Raw genomic sequence first — 25927 nt, forward strand, 5'->3', positions numbered from 1 at the left:
TAAGTGCCCGAATTCTAGGATTTCAGGAGCCAGATTGCTAGATTCAGCGATGCTGGATCTGGGTGTCTGATCTTTTGGTTGTGCTGTGTCAACAGATCTGGCCTGTTGGGCAATTTGATGCAGGGTACCACTGATAGGTCTAGCAGCGTTGTGTACCAGGGTTGCCTTGCCCAAGTTGGTGCTATCAATATGAGTTTGAGTTTGCTTTGACTGAGTTTGTTTACCAGGTAAGGAAGGAGAGGGAGAGGAGGAAAAGCGTAAGCAAATATCCCTGACCAGTTCATCCATAGGGCATTGCCTTGGGATTGTTTGTGTGGGTATCTGGATGCGAAGTTTTGGCATTTTGCGTTCTCCCTTGTCGCAAACAAGTCTATCTGAGGTGTTCCCCAGAGTTTGAAATAAGTGTTCAGAATTTGGGGGTGAATTTCCCATTCGTGGACCTGTTGGTGATCTCGAGAGAGATTGTGTGCGAGTTGATTTTGTATCCCTGGTATAAACTGTGCAATTAGGCGAATTTGGTTGTGAATTGCCCAATGCCAAATTTTTTGTGCTAGCAGGCTTAACTGCGTGGAGTGCGTCCCCCCCTGCTTGTTTAGATAATACATTGTTGTCATGTTGTCTGTTTTGACGAGAATGTATTTGTGAACTATTATTGGTTGGAAAGCTTTTAGTGCTTGAAAAACTGCTAGAAGTTCTAGGTGATTGATATGCAGTTTTGTTTGATGTACGTTCCATTGTCCTTGTATGCTGTGTTGATCGAGGTGTGCTCCCCACCCTGTCATGGAAGCATCTGTTGTTATTACGTATTGTGGCACTGGGTCTTGGAAAGGCCGCCCCTTGTTTAAATTTATGTTGTTCCACCACAGAAGCGAGAGGTAAGTTTGGCGGTCTATTAACACCAGATCTAGAAGGTGACCCTGTGCTTGAGACCACTGTGATGCTAGGCATTGTTGTAAGGGCCTCATGTGCAGTCTTGCGTTTGGGACAATGGCTATGCATGATGACATCATGCCTAGGAGTTGTAATACCATCTTTGCCTGTATCTTTTGTGTTGGATACATGGGTTGTATGATGGTGTTGAAGTTTTGAATTCTTTGTGGACTTGGAGTGGCTACTCCTTTTGATGTGTCTATTATGGCTCCCAGGTATTGTTGTACCTTGCGTGGCAGAATTTTGGATTTTGTGAAATTGACAGTGAACCCTAGTTTGAAGAGGGTTTGTATGATATGATTTGTGTGATTTGAGCACTCTATTAACGAATGGGCCTTGATTAGCCAGTCGTCTAGATATGGGAACACATGTATTTGCTGCCTTCTTATGTGTGCTGCGACTACCGCTAGACATTTGGTAAAGACTCTTGGTGCGGTTGTTAATCCGAAAGGCAGTACCTTGAATTGGTAATGTATTCCTTTGAATACAAACCTTAGGTATTTCCTGTGCGATGGGTGTATTGGTATATGGAAATAAGCATCCTTGAGGTCTAAAGTTGCCATGTAGTTGTGCAGTTTTAGCAATGGCAATACTTCTTGTAGTGTGACCATGTGGAAGTGGTCTGATTTGATGAAAGTGTTCACTACTCTGAGGTCTAGGATTGGTCTCAGTGTTTTGTCCTTCTTTGGTATCAGAAAGTACAGTGAGTAAACTCCTGTGTTTATTTGTGTGTTTGGCACTAATTCGATTGCATTCTTTTGCAATAGTGCCTGCACTTCTATCTCCAGGAGATTGGAATGGTGTGTTGTTAAATTTTGTGCTTTTGGTGGTATGTTTGGAGGGAATTGTAGAAATTCTATGCAATAACCATGTTGGATAATTGCTAGAACCCAAGTGTCTGTAGTGATTTCCTCCCATGCTTTGTAATAATGACCTATTCTTCCCCCCACTGGTGTTGTGTGGAGGGGGTGAGTGACCTGTGAGTCACTGTTTAGTAGTAGGGGCTTTGGGGCTTTGAAATCTTCCTCTATTTCTAGGGAATTGCCCTCCTCTATATTGTCCCCGAAAACCTCCTCTATACTGTCCCTGGTAACTGGACGGTGTGGCTTGTGAGGTGCTGGCTTGTGTGCTTTGACCTCGAAACCCCCCTCGAAAGGGCGTTTTACGGAATGTGCTGTAATTCCCTCTGCTCTGCGGGGAGTAGAGTGCGCCCATGGCTTTGGCAGTGTCCGTATCTTTTTTGAGTTTCTCAATCTCTGTGTCCACTTCTAGACCGAACAGTTATTTTTCATTAAAAGGCATATTGAGAACTGCTTGTTGAATCTCTGGTTTAAATCCAGACGTTCGGAGCCATGCATGCCTTCTGATAGTTACAGATGTATTAATTGTCCGTGCAGCTGTATCTGCAGCGTCCATGGAGGAGCGGATCTGGTTGTTGGAAATGGTCTGTCCTTCCTCGACCACTTGCTTTGCCCTATTTTGTAAGTCCTTGGGCAGATGTTCAATGAGATGTTGCATCTCGTCCCAGTGGGCTCTGTCATAGCGCGCAAGTAGTGCCTGGGAGTTCGCGATGCGCCACTGGTTTGCAGCTTGTGCTGCGACTCTCTTACCAGCTGCATCGAACTTGCAGCTTTCTTTATCTGGGGGTGGTGCATCTCCAGATGTGTGGGAGTTGGCCCTTTTCCTAGCTGCTCCTACAACAACAGAGTCTGGTGGCAGCTGTGTAGTGATGAAAACCGGGTCCGTAGGAGGCGGCTTATACTTTTTTTCCACCCTTGGTGTGATTGCCCTACTTTTGACCGGCTCCTTAAATATGTCTTTTGCGTGCCGGAGCATACCAGGGAGCATAGGCAGGCTTTGGTATGAGCTGTGGGTGGAGGAGAGTGTGTTGAACAAGAAATCATCCTCGACCTGTTCTGAGTGGAGGCTTACATTGTGATATTGTGCTGCTCTAGCCACCACCTGAGAGTACGCGGTGCTGTCTTCTGGTGGAGATGGCTTTGTAGGGTATGCCTCCGGGCTGTTATCTGACACTGGGGCGTCGTATAGGTCCCATGCGTCCTGATCTTGGTCACCCTGGCTCATGGTGGTGTGAGCTGGGGAGTGTGATGGAGTTTGTGCTGGTGAAACGTCAATCACGGGCGGAGGGGAGGGTGGTGGTGTAACTCTTTTCACCACTTTTGGTTGTGGTGTTTGTTCCGTCTGGAACTCCAACCTCCTCTTTCTCCTAATGGGGGGAAGGGTGCTTATTTTTCCTGTCCCCTGCTGCATGAAGATACGCTTTTGCGTATGGTCCACATCAGTTGCTTGTAGCTCTTCCTCAAACCTATGCTTCTGCATTTGGGAGGTTAGCGAGTGCTCTTCTGTATAAGAGCCTGAAGCTGGGTCGCTTGCAGTTTGTTTCGGCATCGAAACTTTGTCTGCGTGTTTTTTCGGCTCCGAGGTGACTTTTTTCCTTTTCGGGGCCGAAACCTCTCGGCGTCGATCTGTTTCGGTGCCGCTGTCTCGGCGTCGAGCCGTGTCCACACCGGCATCTCGGTGTCGAGGCTTGTCTCCAGCACTTTCTCGGTCCCGAGAAGGCTGCGTGCCGGTGTCTCGACCGGAGTCGGACGATCTCGGCACTGTTTGGGCCTTTTTCGGTGCCGACGGTCGGTCACCGAATTTATGGGTCGAGCCATGGCCTGGTGGCAGTGGCGTCCCCTGGGCCTTGTAAATGTTTCTCTGTGTGGTTTTCGACGTCTTACTCACGGTTTGTGTATCGTCGAATCCTTCGGAGTCTGAGTCTTGGATCGAGAAGGTACCTTCCTCTTCCTGTTCCTCGAACTCCCGTTGGGCTGTCGGTGCGGACGCCATCTGAAGTCTTCTGGCTCGACGGTCTCGGAGTGTTTTTCGGGACCGGAACGCACGACAGGCCTCGCAGGTGTCTTCGCTGTGCTCAGGTGACAGGCACAGGTTGCAGACCAAGTGTTGGTCTGTGTAGGGGTATTTATTGTGGCATTTGGGGCAGAAACGAAACGGGGTCCGTTCCATCGGCGTTCTTCAGCACGCGGTCGGGCCGACCAGGCCCCGACGGAGGATCGAAAAACTACCCCGAAGGGCACCGGAGCTCTTCGATCTTCGATGCGGTGTGGAATCTAAGTACGCCGATCCCGAACGCAACAATACCGACGAAAATCTTCCGAAATTAGCTAATTTTCCGTTCCGAAACTCGGAGCGACAGGAACACGTCCGAACCCGATGGCGGAAAAAAAACAATCGAAGATGGAGTCGACGCCCATGCGCAATGGAGACAAAAGGAGGAGTCACTCGGTCCCGTGACTCGAAAGACTTCTTCGAAGAAAAACAACTTGTAACACTCCGGCCCAACACCAGATGGCGAGCTATTGCAAAACATGCGTATCTACAGCGACAGATGCCATCGAACATACGATTACAATACAATACAATTAATCACCTAAAATCTAGAACTTCATTCACGGTCAAGATCTACAGATTTTAAATATGTTAATTTCAATAATTGCTGAATGACATGCAGATCTTTTTTGCAGTGCTAACTAATGCGTAAAGTTGTGGACATGGCTGATGTCACCCCAATTTAAAGTGAGGAGGAAGTATTATGAACACTGTAAGGAAATGCCTCCTTGGCATGGTTGCCCCCTGACTTTTTGCCTTTGCTGATGCTATGTTTACAATTGAAAGTGTGCTGAGGCCTGCTAACCAGGCCCCAGCACCAGTGTTCTTTCCCTAACCTGTACTTTTGTATCCACAATTGGCAGACCCTGGCATCCAGATAAGTCCCTTGTAACTGGTACTTCTAGTACCAAGGGCCCTGATGCCAAGGAAGGTCTCTAAGGGCTGCAGCATGTCTTATGCCACCCTGGAGACCTCTCACTCAGCACAGACACACTGCTTGCCAGCTTGTGTGTGCTAGTGAGGACAAAACGAGTAAGTCGACATGGCACTCCCCTCAGGGTGCCATGCCAGCCTCTCACTGCCTATGCAGTATAGGTAAGACACCCCTCTAGCAGGCCTTACAGCCTTAAGGCAGGGTGCACTATACCATAGGTGAGGGTACCAGTGCATGAGCATGGTACCCCTACAGTGTCTAAACAAAACCTTAGACATTGTAAGTGCAGGGTAGCCATAAGAGTATATGGTCTGGGAGTCTGTCAAACACGAACTCCACAGCACCATAATGGCTACACTGAAAACTGGGAAGTTTGGTATCAAACTTCTCAGCACAATAAATGCACACTGATGCCAGTGTACATTTTATTGTAAAATACACCCCAGAGGGCACCTTAGAGGTGCCCCCTGAAACTTAACCGACTATCTGTGTAGGCTGACTAGTTTTAGCAGCCTGCCACAAACCGAGACATGTTGCTGGCCCCATGGGGAGAGTGCCTTTGTCACTCTGAGGCCAGTAACAAAGCCTGCACTGGGTGGAGATGCTAACACCTCCCCCAGGCACGAATTGTCACACCTGGCGGTGAGCCTCAAAGGCTCACCTCCTTTGTGCCAACCCAGCAGGACACTCCAGCTAGTGGAGTTGCCCGCCCCCTCCGGCCAGGCCCCACTTTTGGCGGCAAGGCCGGAGAAAATAATGAGAAAAACAAGGAGGAGTCACTGGCCAGTCAGGACAGCCCCTAAGGTGTCCTGAGCTGAAGTGACTCTAACTTTTAGAAATCCTCCATCTTGCAGATGGAGGATTCCCCCAATAGGGTTAGGATTGTGACCCCCTCCCCTTGGGAGGAGGCACAAAGAGGGTGTACCCACCCTCAGGGCTAGTAGCCATTGGCTACTAACCCCCCAGACCTAAACACGCCCTTAAATTTAGTATTTAAGGGCTACCCTGAACCCTAGAAAATTAGATTCCTGCAACTACAAGAAGAAGGACTGCCCAGCTGAAAACCCCTGCAGCGGAAGACCAGAAGACGACAACTGCCTTGGCTCCAGAAACTCACCGGCCTGTCTCCTGCCTTCCAAAGATCCTGCTCCAGCGACGCCTTCCAAAGGGACCAGCGACCTCGACATCCTCTGAGGACTGCCCCTGCTTCGAAAAGACAAGAAACTCCCGAGGACAGCGGACCTGCTCCAAGAAAAGCTGCAACTTTGTTTCCAGCAACTTTAAAGAACCCTGCAAGCTCCCCGCAAGAAGCGTGAGACTTGCAACACTGCACCCGGCGACCCCGACTCGGCTGGTGGCGATCCAACACCTCAGGAGGGACCCCAGGACTACTCTGATACTGTGAGTACCAAAACCTGTCCCCCCTGAGCCCCCACAGCGCCGCCTGCAGAGGGAATCCCGAGGCTTCCCCTGACCGCGACTCTTTGAACCTAAAGTCCCGACGCCCGGGAGAGACCCTGCACCCGCAGCCCCCAGGACCTGAAGGACCGGACTTTCACTGGAGGAGTGACCCCCAGGAGTCCCTCTCCCTTGCCCAAGTGGAGGTTTCCCCGAGGAATCCCCCCCTTGCCTGCCTGCAGCGCTGAAGAGATCCCGAGATCTCTCATAGACTAACATTGCGAACCCGACGCTTGTTTCTACACTGCACCCGGCCGCCCCCGCGCCGCTGAGGGTGAAATTTCTGTGTGGACTTGTGTCCCCCCCGGTGCCCTACAAAACCCCCCTGGTCTGCCCTCCGAAGACGCGGGTACTTACCTGCAAGCAGACCGGAACCGGGGCACCCCCTTCTCTCCATTCTAGCCTATGCGTTTTGGGCACCACTTTGAACTCTGCACCTGACCGGCCCTGAGCTGCTGGTGTGGTGACTTTGGGGTTGCTCTGAACCCCCAACGGTGGGCTACCCTGGACCAAGAACTAAGCCCTGTAAGTGTCTTACTTACCTGGTTAACCTAACAAATACTTACCTCCCCTAGGAACTGTGAAAATTGCACTAAGTGTCCACTTTTAAAACAGCTATTTGTGAATAACTTGAAAAGTATACATGCAATTTTGATGATTTGAAGTTCCTAAAGTACTTACCTGCAATACCTTTCGAATGAGATATTACATGTAGAATTTGAACCTGTGGTTCTTAAAATAAACTAAGAAAAGATATTTTTCTATACAAAAACCTATTGGCTGGATTTGTCTCTGAGTGTGTGTACCTCATTTATTGTCTATGTGTATGTACAACAAATGCTTAACACTACTCCTTGGATAAGCCTATTGCTCGACCACACTACCACAAAATAGAGCATTAGTATTATCTCTTTTTGCCACTATCTTACCTCTAAGGGGAACCCTTGGACTCTGTGCATGCTATTCCTTACTTTGAAATAGCACATACAGAGCCAACTTCCTACATTGGTGGATCAGCGGTGGGGTACAAGACTTTGCATTTGCTGGACTACTCAGCCAATACCTGATCACACGACAAATTCCAAAATTGTCATTAGAAAATCAATTTTTGCAATTTGAAATTTTTCTAAATTCTTAAAAGTCCTGCTAGGGCCTTGTGTGTTAAGTCCCTGTTTAGCATTGTCTTTTTAGAGTTTAAAAGTTTGTTAAAAGTTTGAATTAGATTCTAGAAACAGTTTTAGATTCTTAAAAAAGTATTCCAACTCTTAGCAGAATAATGTCTGATACAGAGATGCAGGTGGTGGAACTCGACACCACACCTTACCTCCATCTTAAGATGAGGGAGCTAAGGTCTCTCTGTAATATAAAGAAAATAACCATTGGCTCCAGACCTACCAAAATTCAGCTCCAGGAGCTGTTGGCAGAGTTTGAAAAAGCCAACCCCTCTGATGATGACATCACAGAGGAAGAAATTAGTGACTTGGAGGCCAATGTCCCTCCTCCAGTCCTAAATAGGGAGAACAGGACCCCTCAAGTCCTGTCTCCAACTGTGTTAGTCAGAAATAGTGAGTCCCTCACAGGAGGGTCCCACATTTCTGAAATCACTGAGGATGCTCTCAGTGAAGATGACCTCCTGTTAGCCAGGATGGCCAAAAGATTGGCTTTAGAGAGACAGCTCCTAGCCATAGAAAGGGAAAGACAAGAGATGGGCCTAGGACCCATCAATGGTGGCAGCAATATAAATAGGGTCAGAGATTCTCCTGACATGTTAAAAATCCCCAAAGGGATTGTGACAAAATATGAAGATGGTGATGACATCACCAAATGGTTCACAGCTTTTGAGAGGGCTTGTGTAACCAGAAAAGTGAACAGATCTCACTGGGGTGCTCTCCTTTGGGAAATGTTCACTGGAAAGTGTAGGGATAGACTCCTCACACTCTCTGGAAAAGATGCAGAATCTTATGACCTCATGAAGGGTACCCTGATTGAGGGCTTTGGATTCTCCACTGAGGAGTACAGGATTAGGTTCAGGGGGGCTCAAAAATCCTCGAGCCAGACCTGGGTTGACTTTGTTGACTACTCAGTGAAAACACTAGATGGTTGGATTCAAGGCAGTGGTGTAAGTAATTATGATGGGCTGTACAATTTATTTGTGAAAGAACACCTGTTAAGTAATTGTTTCAATGATAAACTGCATCAGCATCTGGTAGACCTAGGACCAATTTCTCCCCAAGAATTGGGAAAGAAGGCGGACCATTGGGTCAAGACAAGGGTGTCCAAGACTTCAACAGGGGGTGACCAAAAGAAAGGGGTCACAAAGACTCCCCAGGGGAAGGGTGATGAGACAACCAAAACTAAAAATAGTAAAGAGTCTTCTACAGGCCCCCAAAAACCTGCACAGGAGGGTGGGCCCAGAGCCTCTTCACAAAACAATGGGTACAAGGGTAAAAACTTTGATCCCAAAAAGGCCTGGTGTCATAGCTGTAAACAGCATGGACACCAAACTGGAGACAAGGCCTGTCCCAAGAAAGGTTCCACTCCAAACTCCCATCCAGGTAACACTGGTATGGCTAGTCTCCAAGTGGGATCAACAGTGTGCCCAGAGCAAATCAGGGTCCACACTGAAGCTACTCTAGTTTCTGAGGGTGGGGTGGATTTAGCCACACTAGCTGTCTGGCCGCCTAACATGCAAAAATACAGACAGCAACTCTTAATTAATGGGACTAGAATAGAGGGCCTGAGGGATACAGGTGCCAGTGTCACCATGGTGACAGAGAAACTGGTTTCCCCTGGCCAATACCTGACTGGAAAAACTTACACAGTCACCAACGCTGACAATCAGAGAAAAGTACATCCCATGGCAATGGTTACTTTAGAATGGGGAGGGGTCAGTGGCCTGAAACAGGTGGTGGTCTCCTCAAATATCCCAGTGGACTGTCTGCTTGGAAATGACCTGGAGTCCTCAGCATGGGCTGAGGTAGAACTAAAAACCCATGCAGCAATGCTGGGTATCCCTGAACTGGTGTGTGTGAAAACAAGAGCACAATGCAAGGCACAGGGTGAACAAGTAGAGCTGGAGTCTGGAAGAATGGCCCAGCCTACCAAGGGAACAGGAAAGTCAGTTGGGAAACCAACTGCAACACAGCAAAAGAAAGGGAACCTCTCTTCTCAGGAAGAAGTTCTGCCCTCTGAGGGAACTGAGCCTTTGGAGCTTGAACCTTACCAGGTTGAGCTCTTAGGCCCAGGGGGACCCTCAAGGGAGGAGCTGTGTAAGGGACAAGAAACCTGTCCCTCTCTTGAAGGCCTTAGGCAGCAAGCTGCTGACGAGTCCAAAGGCAAGAAAAATGGAACGCATAGGGTCTATTGGGAAGATGGGCTCCTGTACACTGAGGCCAGAGACCCCAAACCTGGTGCCACTAGGAGAGTGGTAGTGCCTCAGCTGTTCAGGAAGTTCATCCTAACATTGGCCCATGACATTCCCCTTGCTGGACATTTGGGACAAACCAAGACGTGGGAGAGGTTAGTCAACCACTTCTACTGGCCCAATATGTCCAACATGGTTAAGGAGTTTTGCCTCTCCTGCCCCACCTGTCAAGCCAGTGGTAAGACAGGTGGACATCCAAAGGCCCCCCTCATTCCACTTCCAGTGGTGGGGGTTCCCTTTGAAAGAGTGGGTGTGGACATAGTTGGTCCACTAGAACCTCCCACAGCCTCAGGAAATATGTATATCCTGGTAGTAGTGGATCATGCTACCAGGTATCCTGAAGCTATTCCCCTTAGGTCGACTACTGCCCCTGCAGTAGCCAAGGCCCTCATTGGTATCTTTACCAGAGTGGGTTTCCCTAAGGAGGTGGTGTCTGACAGAGGTACCAACTTCATGTCAGCATACCTAAAGCACATGTGGAATGAGTGTGGAGTGACTTATAAATTCACTACATCATACCATCCCCAAACTAATGGCTTGGTTGAAAGATTCAACAAGACATTAAAAGGCATGATCATGGGGCTCCCAGAAAAGCTCAAAAGGAGATGGGATGTCCTCTTGCCATGTCTGCTTTTCGCTTACAGAGAGGTGCCACAGAAGGGAGTAGGATTCTCACCCTTTGAACTTCTGTTTGGTCATCCTGTAAGGGGACCACTTGCCCTTGTTAAAGAAGGCTGGGAGAGACCTCTCCATGAGCCTAAACAGGACATAGTGGACTATGTACTTGGCCTTCGCTCTAGAATGGCAGAGTACATGGAAAAGGCAACCAAAAACCTTGAGGCCAGCCAACAGCTCCAGAAGTTTTGGTATGACCAAAAGGCTGCACTGGTTGAGTTCCAACCAGGGCAGAAAGTCTGGGTTCTGGAGCCTGTGGCTCCCAGGGCACTCCAGGACAAATGGAGTGGCCCTTACCCAGTACTAGAAAGGAAGAGTCAGGTCACCTACCTGGTGGACCTGGGCACAAGCAGGAGCCCCAAGAGGGTGATCCATGTAAACCGCCTTAAGCTCTTCCACGACAGGGCTGATGTCAATCTGTTAATGGTAACAGATGAGGATCAGGAGGCAGAGAGTGAACCTCTCCCTGATCTTCTGTCATCAGACCCAAAAGATGGCACAGTAGATGGAGTGATCTACTCAGACACCCTCTCTGGCCAACAGCAAGCTGATTGTAGGAGAGTCCTACAACAGTTTCCTGAACTCTTCTCCTTAACCCCTGGTCAGACACACCTGTGTACCCATGATGTGGACACAGGAGACAGCATGCCTGTCAAGAACAAAATCTTTAGACAATCTGACCATGTTAAGGAAAGCATCAAGGTGGAAGTCCACAAGATGCTGGAATTGGGAGTAATTGAGCGCTCTGACAGCCCCTGGGCTAGCCCAGTGGTCTTAGTCCCCAAACCTCACACCAAAGATGGAAAGAAAGAGATGAGGTTTTGTGTGGACTACAGAGGGCTCAATTCTGTCACCAAGACAGATGCTCATCCAATTCCAAGAGCTGATGAGCTCATAGACAAATTAGGTGCTGCCAAATTCTTAAGTACCTTTGACTTGACAGCAGGGTACTGGCAAATAAAAATGGCACCTGGAGCAAAAGAGAAAACAGCATTCTCCACACCTGATGGGCATTATCAGTTTACTGTTATGCCCTTTGGTTTAAAGAATGCCCCTGCCACCTTCCAAAGGTTGGTGAATCAAGTCCTTGCTGGCTTGGAGTCCTTTAGCACAGCTTATCTTGATGATATTGCTGTCTTTAGCTCCACCTGGCAGGATCACCTGGTCCACCTGAAGAAGGTTTTGAAGGCTCTGCAATCTGCAGGCCTCTCTATCAAGGCATCCAAATGCCAGATAGGGCAGGGAACTGTGGTTTACTTGGGACACCTTGTAGGTGGAGGCCAAGTTCAGCCACTCCAACCCAAGATCCAGACTATTCTGGACTGGGTAGCTCCAAAAACCCAGACTCAAGTCAGGGCATTCCTTGGCTTGACTGGGTATTACAGGAGGTTTGTGAAGGGATATGGATCCATTGTGACAGCCCTCACTGAACTCACCTCCAAGAAAATGCCCAAGAAAGTGAACTGGACTGTGGAATGCCAACAGGCCTTTGACACCCTGAAACAAGCAATGTGCTCAGCACCAGTTCTAAAAGCTCCAGATTATTCTAAGCAGTTCATTGTGCAGACTGATGCCTCTGAACATGGGATAGGGGCAGTTTTGTCCCAAACAAATGATGATGGCCTTGACCAACCTGTTGCTTTCATTAGCAGGAGGTTACTCCCCAGGGAGCAGCGTTGGAGTGCCATTGAGAGGGAGGCCTTTGCTGTGGTTTGGTCCCTGAAGAAGCTGAGACCATACCTCTTTGGGACTCACTTCCTAGTTCAAACTGACCACAGACCTCTCAAATGGCTGATGCAAATGAAAGGTGAAAATCCTAAACTGTTGAGGTGGTCCATCTCCCTACAGGGAATGGACTTTATAGTGGAACACAGACCTGGGACTGCCCATGCCAATGCAGATGGCCTTTCCAGGTTCTTCCACTTAGAAAATGAAGACTCTCTTGGGAAAGGTTAGTCTCATCCTCTTTCGTTTGGGGGGGGGGTTGTATAAGGAAATGCCTCCTTGGCATGGTTGCCCCCTGACTTTTTGCCTTTGCTGATGCTATGTTTACAATTGAAAGTGTGCTGAGGCCTGCTAACCAGGCCCCAGCACCAGTGTTCTTTCCCTAACCTGTACTTTTGTATCCACAATTGGCAGACCCTGGCATCCAGATAAGTCCCTTGTAACTGGTACTTCTAGTACCAAGGGCCCTGATGCCAAGGAAGGTCTCTAAGGGCTGCAGCATGTCTTATGCCACCCTGGAGACCTCTCACTCAGCACAGACACACTGCTTGCCAGCTTGTGTGTGCTAGTGAGGACAAAACGAGTAAGTCGACATGGCACTCCCCTCAGGGTGCCATGCCAGCCTCTCACTGCCTATGCAGTATAGGTAAGACACCCCTCTAGCAGGCCTTACAGCCCTAAGGCAGGGTGCACTATACCATAGGTGAGGGTACCAGTGCATGAGCATGGTACCCCTACAGTGTCTAAACAAAACCTTAGACATTGTAAGTGCAGGGTAGCCATAAGAGTATATGGTCTGGGAGTCTGTCAAACACGAACTCCACAGCACCATAATGGCTACACTGAAAACTGGGAAGTTTGGTATCAAACTTCTCAGCACAATAAATGCACACTGATGCCAGTGTACATTTTATTGTAAAATACACCCCAGAGGGCACCTTAGAGGTGCCCCCTGAAACTTAACCGACTATCTGTGTAGGCTAACTAGTTTTAGCAGCCTGCCACAAACCGAGACATGTTGCTGGCCCCATGGGGAGAGTGCCTTTGTCACTCTGAGGCCAGTAACAAAGCCTGCACTGGGTGGAGATGCTAACACCTCCCCCAGGCAGGAATTGTCACGCCTGGCGGTGAGCCTCAAAGGCTCACCTCCTTTGTGCCAACCCAGCAGGACACTCCAGCTAGTGGAGTTGCCCGCCCCCTCCGGCCAGGCCCCACTTTTGGCGGCAAGGCCGGAGAAAATAATGAGAAAAACAAGGAGGAGTCACTGGCCAGTCAGGACAGCCCCTAAGGTGTCCTGAGCTGAAGTGACTAACTTTTAGAAATCCTCCATCTTGCAGATGGAGGATTCCCCCAATAGGGTTAGGATTGTGACCCCCTCCCCTTGGGAGGAGGCACAAAGAGGGTGTACCCACCCTCAGGGCTAGTAGCCATTGGCTACTAACCCCCCAGACCTAAACACGCCCTTAAATTTAGTATTTAAGGGCTACCCTGAACCCTAGAAAATTAGATTCCTGCAACTACAAGAAGAAGGACTGCCCAGCTGAAAACCCCTGCAGCGGAAGACCAGAAGACGACAACTGCCTTGGCTCCAGAAACTCACCGGCCTGTCTCCTGCCTTCCAAAGATCCTGCTCCAGCGACGCCTTCCAAAGGGACCAGCGACCTCGACATCCTCTGAGGACTGCCCCTGCTTCGAAAAGACAAGAAACTCCCGAGGACAGCGGACCTGCTCCAAGAAAAGCTGCAACTTTGTTTCCAGCAACTTTAAAGAACCCTGCAAGCTCCCCGCAAGAAGCGTGAGACTTGCAACACTGCACCCGGCGACCCCGACTCGGCTGGTGGCGATCCAACACCTCAGGAGGGACCCCAGGACTACTCTGATACTGTGAGTACCAAAACCTGTCCCCCCTGAGCCCCCACAGCGCCGCCTGCAGAGGGAATCCCGAGGCTTCCCCTGACCGCGACTCTTTGAACCTAAAGTCCCGACGCCCGGGAGAGACCCTGCACCCGCAGCCCCCAGGACCTGAAGGACCGGACTTTCACTGGAGGAGTGACCCCCAGGAGTCCCTCTCCCTTGCCCAAGTGGAGGTTTCCCCGAGGAATCCCCCCCTTGCCTGCCTGCAGCGCTGAAGAGATCCCGAGATCTCTCATAGACTAACATTGCGAACCCGACGCTTGTTTCTACACTGCACCCGGCCGCCCCCGCGCCGCTGAGGGTGAAATTTCTGTGTGGACTTGTGTCCCCCCCGGTGCCCTACAAAACCCCCCTGGTCTGCCCTCCGAAGACGCGGGTACTTACCTGCAAGCAGACCGGAACCGGGGCACCCCCTTCTCTCCATTCTAGCCTATGCGTTTTGGGCACCACTTTGAACTCTGCACCTGACCGGCCCTGAGCTGCTGGTGTGGTGACTTTGGGGTTGCTCTGAACCCCCAACGGTGGGCTACCCTGGACCAAGAACTAAGCCCTGTAAGTGTCTTACTTACCTGGTTAACCTAACAAATACTTACCTCCCCTAGGAACTGTGAAAATTGCACTGTGTCCACTTTTAAAACAGCTATTTGTGAATAACTTGAAAAGTATACATGCAATTTTGATGATTTGAAGTTCCTAAAGTACTTACCTGCAATACCTTTCGAATGAGATATTACATGTAGAATTTGAACCTGTGGTTCTTAAAATAAACTAAGAAAAGATATTTTTCTATACAAAAACCTATTGGCTGGATTTGTCTCTGAGTGTGTGTACCTCATTTATTGTCTATGTGTATGTACAACAAATGCTTAACACTACTCCTTGGATAAGCCTATTGCTCGACCACACTACCACAAAATAGAGCATTAGTATTATCTCTTTTTGCCACTATCTTACCTCTAAGGGGAACCCTTGGACTCTGTGCATGCTATTCCTTACTTTGAAATAGCACATACAGAGCCAACTTCCTACAAACACCCAACAAAGTCAAAACTTGTGGCTTATTTTACTGAAATGTTTTAATGACCAAGTAAAGGAAACATTATTTAAGAGGTATTTCACAGTTTATAAACCAGAAAAGACAGTCTTAAGCCAGGATGAAACTCTTCATAAACAGGACCATCTTTCTTAGCTTCAAATAGTGACAAGAGTGTTGAAATTAAGCTAAAACTACAGTATATCATGCTTTCAGGGAGCAACTACAATTATTTGCCACATTTCAATGCAATTCTACACTCATGTCAGATTTATGTATGGCTGAAAGTATGGGGAAAAAACTTAAGGTGCATTATGGAATGGAAACCTACACATGGAAAACAAATTTCCCTGTATAGAACAAAAAGAAACAACAGTATTGAGGACCACCGGCATTGGGTCTGGGTATACAAACATATGCAAGAAGATTGATAAAAATCATAATTTCAATAATATTCGCCATTAGTGTGGGGACCCACATTTTTCTTAGGAGCCTGTAGCCAGCATTGCCTAGTAGCAGGGTAGAAACATCAAGGCTGTTTAGTCATGATTGCACGTCATACCTCTCCTTATACCATGCTACATTACCTCTCGCTTTATCTCTTTCATGCACATACTTTTTCGTCCCTGCTTTCTACCCTTGTCACTGTTTTCGTATAGTTGCTTTTCTAATTTATTTCTCCCCTTTCTGCCTTTCTCTGCCATGATCTAAGTCAAAATCTGATGTAGTGTGATATTTTATTTTTGGCATTATATTCTGCAGTGATGGTTATGGAATTTTCTGCCATACTCCATGTTTATATAGGTCCATGGCAAATGTTGTACATGAAAATGAAATAACTTTTCCACTGCTATCATAAATGACCCATTGAAGCAAATCGTGGACATCAACAAACGCATTGCGGGGTGCTTCAAGTGACCCCCCAAATCAAAAGCAACCACTTGCAATAAGATAAAGAGCCGAGCCACGTACCAGGGGGCGCACTGAGGTGCAGGCCGTTCTTCAGACTCCATTGTACAGGAAGAATTCCAGCACTGTTTTGGTGACACACAAAGGTCTGCTTTTTGAGGGGGTCTGGGCGTAGGTCATCGAGTTCCACTAAGACATATTTATCATCAAACACCTGTGAAAAGTGAGAAAAAGCACACTTTTTCTTGAGTGCAAAGTTAAGCTTAAAATTTAAAGACCAGTCTGAAAAGTAGCAAGGGAACCACAAGGGTAGCCCTTTCACCTGGGAGTAAATGTGAAACATTTTGTGATTTGTTTCAAAATAGCTGCCAAAAATACACAATAACCATTGGCGTACGTAAGTCACTTTTTCACTCTTGCTCTTTGAACATTAGTCTTGTAACCATTTTGAATTTTCACAACAATCAATCTTGAGATATGTAGGAAGTAGGTGCTCAAGAGACAGGACAAGTTAAAAAATACAGGGAAACACTGTCAGAACCATACATCCTGTTTTAGTAGGGCAAGATTGGGCACGACAAAATATCTCACAAAAGATATTATAGATTAACCCAAGCAAGTGCAAACACAAATTTAAAAGGTAAAGTTATATGACTCCACATGTACAATTTATATCCTCTCCATATAAATCTAATTTCACATTTAAACGTTCAGAATGGTTACAGAGAAAAACACTCAAGTGGTTTAAAACTATCAGTCATCAAGCTGCGAAAAGTTTGAGTCTACTGTCTTGTTTCAGTATAACTGTAACAAAACGGTTATTTACCAGTAGGAGTAGTTTTGAAGCCTTAAGAGTTTTCTCAATTCACATGTTGTGCATTTATTCTGCCATCTAGTGGTTGGGTCTGCAATCAAGTCCTGTTCTCCTTTTTTTTTTTTTTGAGTGTGGGCGGTGTCAACCACTATTTGGTGGTAAGTCCATCCACAGTGAAATGTCAGATGGAACCCTGTAAGCTCCTATGTGTGGTTGCAATCTCCAGGTTCTTTTTTACGTTTTTGGGTATAGAAGCACACCAGAGGTCAGTGAGGACCAGATAGCCAGGGAATGCAGAGTAGAGGGGCAGCTAAGGGATATGTAGAACACCCTCAAAAACTTTTGTGTGAACTGCCACCACAAGTTCTCACAGAAGGATCCACAAGTGGTCTGTAACCTGTGCCTCCCGAAGAACCACACCGCCAACGACTGCAAAGCTTGCGCCAAATTCGTATCAAAGACTCTCAAGAAGAGCAGCGACTGGCAAACTACATCATACCTGGTACCCACGAGAATTCCTGAAGTATCTGGGCATCTCCAGTAATAATGAGGACAACATCAAAGACGATGAGCCAGCAAAAAAGAGGGGAGTCAGATGCTAATGGGAGCATCGTCAGCAGGGCAGAGGGTGCAAAGAAAATGTGGAGTATGCCGAAGATACCAAGCCGCAGAAGTTAACATAAGACCCTAAAGCCCCAATAGCCACCTTAAAGTCGTAACATTCAACAACTAAAAGTCAGCACAAACAAACAGCCGCACAGGTCCCGACCAAAGGACACCAATGGGGGCAATCCGCAAACCAAACCTGGATGCCAGCAGAAACAAAGAAGGAAGCAAAGGAAAAGGACGAGATGGCAAAGAACAAGGAACTGGCTGCCCCGTAGTAAACCCTCCTCGAAGACTGGCACCGGACACTCGTTCAAGAGGAAGAAATGTTGATTTGAGGCTAAAATGACAGCACTCATACAACATAAGGAGTCTGACAACTCCTTGAAGGCATTCCACATACCCACAAAATCCTTAGAGTCAGGAGAATTGGTTGAGGTGCCCTTGACGCCAGTACCGCACAAGGGGGAGCAGGAAGACCTATTCTACTACGAGGAGGACGAACCAGCCACGATAGAAAGGCAGGGTCAGTTTGACGAAGAATGGCAGGATCTCGATATTGAATCCCCTGAGGAGGGTGTCAGCAGCTATCCCTCAAGGCTCTAGTCCACGGGTGACCTGTCCATGTACAATGAACTAATCAAGAGAGTGGCAGGCATGTATGGAGTCCAGCTAGAGTAAGAGAGTGAGGAAACATCCTTCTGACTCGAAACCCTGATGCCATTAAAGAAGGCTAACCAGTACCCATCCATCCTTCCCAGCATACTGGTCCAAGGTAAGGAAGCTTTCAAAGAACCTGCCACAGCCAGAGCGATTACTCTGCAGGTTGAGAAAAAATATAAACATTCCATTCAAGACCTCTATTGCATCAAGCGGAACATACCAGCAGACTCCATCAATGGTGACAGCCAGGAAGAGAAATAACACTCCAACTTTGTTAGAAATGGGGTCTCTAGTTGGCAGTGGTCTGCACCCTGTCCAAGTAAGGACCCTCAGCGCTGAGCTAACCCCTGCTCACCCCCTGGTAGCTTGGCGCGCACCCACACACACACCCACCCCAAAAAGACTCCACACCAGTTTAGAAAAATAGCTAATATTTATCTGAATAAAACAAGACCAAAACGACAAAAATCCAACATACCCAAGAAAATATATCACTTTTTAAAAGTTGCAATGAGTCTTAATCCAGAGGAATCAAGGGTTGTATCTTTTTAACACACAGTACCTGGGATGCGTCAAATATAAAGACGATGCAGGCCGCAGAGGAGGTGTGTCGGGAAAAAAGGCGATGTGTTGGTTCCGTACTGCGCAGGGGAGGTGAAACATCGGTTCCTGACTGGCAGGGGAGGTGATGTGCCAGTTCTCTCCTCGCAGGAGAGGTGATGTGTCTGTTTCCAGTCACACAGCCTTGGTTCCTTCCTCCGTTGCGGGGTCGATGAGAAAGTGACGTCCAGAGACAATTAGTGGGAAAATCCAGATGCCCTATGATGATGGAGCCACGGTGGAACAGGGGCTGTGTCGGTCCTACAGGTGCTGTGGTGATTCTTCCACCGCAAGACAGACACTGTGTCAATTCTTCAGCCGCAAGGTAAGTGCTACTTCAAATCTTTTGCCGCAAGCCAGATGTTGCATCGATCTTTAGCCGTGACACATTGATGCGTGGATTTTCTACCTCAGGACCAGTTTCCACTTCCAAGGTCCCAGGGACTGGATTTGGCACCACTTGGCAGGACTCTCAGCAGAAGAGTGCAGGCACTGGCAGATGAAGTCTTTGATGTCCCTAAAGCTTCTAACAGGGGGCAAGCTCAGTTCAAGCCCTTGGAGATCCTTGGAAAACAGGATGTAGAATGAAAAGTTCAGTCCTTTCACTTCCAGGACAGAAGCAGCAGGCCAGCAAAGCAACAGGCAGAGTGGCAGTTCCTCCTACAGCATCCAGCTCTTCTTCCTGGCAGAATAAGTCCAAAGTAGTGGTCTCAGAGGTCCAATACTTATACTCATTCTTCCTTTGAAGTAGGCAAACTTCAAAGGAAAGTCTTTGTAGTGCACAAGAAAGACCCTACCTTCCCTGCCCTAGCCCCAGACATACTCCAGGGGGTTGGAGACTTCTTTGTGTAAGGACAGGCGCTGTCCTATTCAGGTGCAAGGGTCTGCTCCTCTCACCACCCTAGCCCAGGAAGAACTACCAGGATTTGCATGGCACACCTCAGCTGCCTTTGTGTGATTGTCTACAGTTTATTCACAAACCGCCCAGCTGTCATGCTGACCCAGATGTGTATTCTACAGCCAGGCAGAGGCACAAAATGATTAAGCAAGAAAATGCCCACTTTCTTACAGCTTAAAAAACAACTTCACTAAAAGGTGTATTTTTAAATGATGAGTTCAGAGACCCCAAACTCAACATCTCTATTTGCTCGCAATGGGAAATTACACTTATAAGATATTTCAAGGCCACCCCCGTGTTAACCTATGGGAGAGATAGGCCTTGCAATAGTGAGAATCCCATTTAGCAGTATTTCACTATCAGGACAGTTAAAGCACACGTCTACCTTTTAAATACACTGTACCCTGCCCATGGGGCTGCCTTGGGCCTAACTTAGGGTTGATTTACATGTAGTAAAAGGGAAGGTTTGTGCCTGGCAGGTGGGTGCATTTGCCAGGTTGAACTGGCAGTTCAAAAGTGCACACACAGGCACTGCAGTGGCAGGTTTGAGACATATTTACAGGGCTAATCCTGTGAGTGGCACAATCACTGCTTCAGGCCCACTAGTAGCATTTGATTTACAGGCCCTGGGCACACATGGTACACTATACTAGGGACTTACTAGTAAATCAAATATTCCAGTCATGGATACGCCAATCACCAATGCCATTTAGACAGAGAGCACTTGCCCTTTAGCACTGGTCAGCAGTGGTAAAGTGCCCAGAGTCCTAAAGCCCGCAAATATGAAATTCAGCACATGATCAAGACTGGAGGTAAATAGCCAAAAAGACAAGGGGAACCACGCAGAAAGGGCCATTTCCAACAAATGTCAACCAACCCACCCCCAGAGAAGGACAGCAAAAGAATGGACGTGGTGGGTAAAAAGATGTGAGGGAAGTGGTCAAACAATGGGGAACTGTGAATACCAATGCACTCAACTGGAATGGCCACCAGCAATGGAGGAAATGGAAGCACTTACCTTCTGAGGGAATCCAGAAAGAGAGTGAAGGTGGTGATCCAGGAGGACAAGAACATCATCAACTCAAGCCTCAAATTAGTACTGGATGTTGCGGATACCTACCAGCAGGCCGATGTGCACAGGCACCACCTTCAGGAGACACACATGGCTCAGGGTCTCTGGATTCAAGGTTGAGGTGCAGGAATCTGTCATAAACATGCCTTTCAGAAGGAAAGCCCTCTTTTGGACAGCTGTGGACGAGGCTCTTCAACAAATAAAAAAAGAATATCGAAACATGCAAGGCTCTGGGAGCCTTACAATTCAGAGGATCCTTAAACAGAAGAGGTAGCTCCAACAGGAGACTGACAGGCAGGGCAGGGTTCTCGCCAGCCCCACAATAACACAGTTGCTGCAAAGACCTCACCAAACCACCACCTCATGTTTCTCCACCTGAGGTTTGATTTGTTTTTTTCCTTGCACTTTTGGCTTGGACTTCCTTTGCCGTATCAGCTTTTTTTGAGTGTGTAGGACGAGTACCCCATTTCCAATGTGGCATCTTGTTTAAGCTCCATGCCCTCCTGTCTTTCTGATGGATTTGATGGCAGTGTTTGTTAATGGTCCCAGCATTTGCCATACACTTCCCTGTCTCACCACTAGGATTGGAGAAGATGTATTCCTGATCCACATACAGAGCTGAGGGCTCTTTTGCTGCAAGTGCATGTGGGGGGACTTCCATGGGGTAACGGGGATCTTTGCCTTTACTCTGTGCTCTTTTCTGGGCTCTTGTGGGGCTTTGTTGTGATGGGTCTGTTGTCTGGTTCCCTACTGAGAATTAGTTAATACATCTAGCTTGAGTTATATGCAATTCTTCAGGCAAAACCAGAAACAAATTGCTGAGAAAAACGCAGCTTTAAAAATGTTCAAAAGTCATGAGCTTCTCTTATTTGTCAGATTTTCCTGAAGTGTATTTGACACCTCACATGAACCAGCAAGGAAGGTTCAACCTCCTCCCATCTCCTAATTCATCATGCATCTTGATTGTAAAAGAAAGCTTTACACTTATAAAGTAAGATCGTGTTGGGTCATTAGGGATACATTTTATTGAAATAAGCTGTTAAGAATTTTCAAGAAAAAATTTATGAGTCAAAAGTAGAGTTTCAAACTGAAGATTTTACATCACTGACAACCAGTACAATTTGTGATGAGCTTGTGAAATATGTGCAGTGGTTTGACAGATTAAACACTCTACTTGACCGAGTAGTAGAGAGTTCCCATAATTGATCTTTGCTTTTAAAAAGGCCTCCAGCACTGCAGACCTATCAGCTTCATTAAGCAGAAATCTGGTTTTCCCAAGCAACTTTAGACGAAAGTGAGAGAAAACTATACTACTATTAATGTGACCAACTATTCACGGACATTCTTGCATCAACATGACTCCCAGGTCTTCACCTTACTCTAACAGGGATGTCTGACTTACCAAATAAGAAGCAATGAGTTTGTTTCATTTCAAGCAGTAACATGTTGCATGGGATTACAATCCTTCACAAGGGTGTGGGCTGGAATAATGCTCCTCCCTGTGTATCCTGTGGGCATGTGGAATGTGTGCCCTCCATTTACCTCTGACTGGCTGAATTGTCAGGCTTCCACTTCCCACATTTTTTTTGTTACTGTCCCTTTCACCCCACCAGGCTTTGCTTTACCCATCCGGTTATATTACTGGTTGTATTGTTGCTTGAGGAATGGGATTTTGTGGTTCACTGCCCCAGCTATTTTGGCCCCACACCTATTTGTACGGTAAGGGGGTTTGCAGTGGGCTGTCTCCAATGCTCCTTCTGTGTGCTGGACCTGCTCTGTATTGGCAGTTTCAGGCTTCTCCTACTTTCCCACTCTTTCTCAATTTTACTATTTTTGGTTGCAGTCTTTCACCCGTGCAGTATGCAATTGCTTGATGTTCTTGGTGTTTATGGCTTGTGAGCACTATTGCTTATCAAGCTGACCTGTATATTGTGTACTTTTGCTGGCTGATGTTTGTTGAGGGTGACTCCCTTCTCTGTGTGGGGGATGCTTCCTTCTGGCTTAGACTTTCTGACCCCCCCATATCATTTTTCTTTGTGTAATTGTTGTTGTTGCAAAATTCCATGCGCCTTTTCTGCTGTACATACGTTTGGCCCAACGGCTGCGCACTCTGTGGACCAATGCACGGACTGCCTTACTTTTACAATTTCCACTAATTCATTTTTTATTTCCACTTTGCTGTTGTGGAAGGGCATGGGAGGGCACAGGGAGACCTAGAGTTTATTGATTGGGATTCTGCCCAACTCCCACTCCATTTTTGGATGTGAGGTCAGGGGAATGGTCAGCAACTGTGCTGCTTCATTCTGCATCTTGTGAAACAGTGGTTGCATTTTTGCTCCAGGCTGACACCTCTTCCCTGTTTCAATTCTTTTGTTCCCGCTTGCCATGTGTATGTGCAGCACACCATGTTGGTGTGGGGTTTGTGGTTTTGTGTTTTTTTATATTGGGTTTCTTAGGTTTTTAATGCCTCCCTTCCTTCCTGCTTTGTCACTGATTTCTGGGTGCTATGAAAGTTAGGGTCATGCTGCCTCTCTGGTTTGTCATTTGACTCTTATTGTAGATGTGCAGTATCTTAAATGAGTTCCATCGCTTCCTTCCTCCCATTTGTTTTGCATGTGGGCTGTGGTGGGCAGTACTATCGCCCTCATTACGACCCTGGCGAATGGCGGTATTTTGTAGTAAAGTATTGCTAACAGGCTGGCGGCGCTCCTCCCCAAAATATGATATTGGCAGTTTGGCTCAAGCCAAACCGTCAATGTACCACTCCGTCCACCAGACAGCCACCAGGCTGGAGACTTCAGACTCCAGCCAGGCGGCAGTCACTGTCCCACCCGCGGGATTATGACCTCGCCTACCGCCATGGTTTTCGTGGCGGTAGGCACTATCAGGGGCAGGGAATTCCTTCCCTGTCACTGATAGGGGTCTCCCCAGCCCTCCTCCCCAGAGTCCTACCCCACCCTCCCCCTCTCACTCCAGACCCCCCCATGACAGACACGCACATTCACACACCATTATATAGACGCATACACACACTCATACCCACATTCACCCATGCATTCATACATTCATTCACATACACATACACACACACACATACATACAAGCACCCATACATTCACACAACACAACATACACACTCGCAACCATCCATGCACACACATTCCACACGCCACACACCTGCATGCTCGCACACACATACACCCACACCCCCACTCCCCCACACAACACCGTCTACCCCTGTCAGAGCACCTAACTTACCTGATTACAGGGGGTCCTCCGGCAGGAGAGGGTCCGCCAGCAGAACACCACCAGGCCATATCATGTGTCATGATACGGTCTGCGGCGGTCTACTGGCGTAGCGCTGCTGCTGTCAGCAGTGCCACATTACTGCCATCCGCCGCCATGGCCGCAGCCGGAATTCCGCCATCCTGCTGGCGGAATTCCGGCTACTGTCATAATATGGCAGACGACAGGTAGCCGCGGCGACGATCTTTTGGCAGCCGTCGCCGAGGCAGTAGGCGGTCAATACCTTTGTTGTTATGATGAGGGCCTATGTGTTTCATGTTGGAACTTGACATTCTCTGGGAATGGGGTGCTTTTATATTCCTTGAGTTCTCTCCAAACTCACTGGTAGGCTAGTTAGCTCTGCATTTCTCACAACAGGTTTTAAAATGTGTATCTTGTTTTTTTCAGCTCATCACCTGCATGGTTACACCTTGAGAGAAGCTGCCAAATGGATGCCAGTGTTATCATTGGGAGACATTAGTTTAGTTCTGTCTTCCAATGACACAGCACATATGCAATGGAAATGTAAGAAAACTGTATTAAGCTTCTACTCTCTCCCACCTCACAGGAGAATACATTTTCACTAGTCATTTGTTTTCACAGTGGCCAGTGTGGCGAGTTGACACAGCTCTAACACAATGGGGCCTAGCCACAATGAAATTTTGGAGTTCATTAAGTAGTACTCCTAAAGTACTCTTTTAAATGCTCATAAGTGTCTGAGAATTTACCTCACAACACCAACAAAGGGAGTATTAACATACAATTGGTATAAATAAAAAGGTCTGTGCTGTTTTTGCAAATTTACTAATACTAAGTTGTATGTTTTGGGTGAGTCACAAAGACGTGAAAGAGTACATAAAAGAGAACAAATGAGTAATGTTAGGCACTGCTTTTGCTGAGCAAAGTGACATATTATGCAGTGTTTGTGGGGATACCAACAAACAAATATTACATTACTGATTCTAAAGAAAGTTTCAATTACCATGATCTTACTCTAGTACAGAGGTCTTCAAACTGGGGGGCGGCCCCCCTAGGTGGGGCCTCACATGATCCCAGGGGAGGCGCCAGGCTCTGGCCAAAGGAAGCATTGCACAGATAACAGGGCTTTGTTTTAAGCAGAAGCATGCTACCGCATTTTGGAAAAAGTAACAGTCTAGACATATTTAAACATTGCATCTTTATAAAATAATTGTGAAAAATTCTGAGGGGGGGCCCAATGATTTTTATTTTTCAACTGGGGGGGGCACAGCATTAAAAGGTTTGGAGACCACTGCTCTAGTGTTATGGTGCAGGTGATTCATCAATTTCAATTGCAAATACATTTCTAGGTTAAGAGAGAGAAAGGGGAAGTCTAAAAGAAAAGTTATTGATCATCATATGCATGTCTGTGTGCTGTTTGTGTGCTTATATGTTGCTTCTCTCTATACGAATGGAAAATATACATGTCCAGCCTACTGTCTTTCTCAACGACAGTTATAAGAGGGTGACTAAGAATAAATACTGGTTCCTTAGGTACATAATCTAGTGCTCTAGACGTTGCTTGGAGCTGTTGCATGTCACATATGATTGAGGCAACAAAAAATGTAATTTGTGAGACTCTGAGTTCCAGAACCACAATGTAATACAAAACTGTAGGAAGCCAATTTTGATTACCTTGGCAACAGTAGCAGGACAGATGGAAAAAGGGGCTGACGGATCCACAGCCTCTAACTTCATGCCAACGGAAAATGAATGCTTGCTGATCACAGGTTTATCCTGAAAATGCATAACAGAAACAAACAGAAACAATGGATATGACATCGCAGCTGTGTCATGTTTCCTTTTAGTGGTTGTGTATACATTGAGTTCTTCGTTCTCGGCTGCTATTCATTACTTTTCAACATTTTGATGGAAAGCTAGAACCCTTAGGCCCTCACTGTGGGTGGCCCAGTCAACGGACTGAATGTTCCTGTCCTGAGGGTGCCAATAACTTTAGGAGTAGGGAAAATCTGCCCCATTATAAGTTAGACCCACAGGATTCCCCTTAGAAATGATAAGTTACCAGAAAAATCTTTATTTTCGGGTCACATCCCTG

General features: G+C 47.2%; 1 protein-coding gene across 4 annotated transcripts in view; it reads right to left on the reverse strand.

Annotated features, from left to right (window-relative positions):
• Positions 1-25927, reverse strand: part of SFMBT1 (Scm like with four mbt domains 1) — a 477315-nt gene that overhangs the window by 188125 nt on the left and 263263 nt on the right. For all 4 annotated transcript variants that reach the window (XM_069206385.1, XM_069206386.1, XM_069206384.1 and 1 more), the window contains 2 exons: positions 25507-25608; positions 15979-16129 (listed from right to left, as the gene is read on the reverse strand). In XM_069206385.1, the coding sequence (XP_069062486.1) occupies positions 15979-16129; positions 25507-25608 (253 nt within the window). The remainder of the gene's footprint in view (positions 1-15978; positions 16130-25506; positions 25609-25927) is intronic.

Source organism: Pleurodeles waltl, chromosome 9 (genome assembly GCF_031143425.1).
Source record: "Pleurodeles waltl isolate 20211129_DDA chromosome 9, aPleWal1.hap1.20221129, whole genome shotgun sequence".
NCBI lineage: Eukaryota > Metazoa > Chordata > Amphibia > Caudata > Salamandridae > Pleurodeles > Pleurodeles waltl.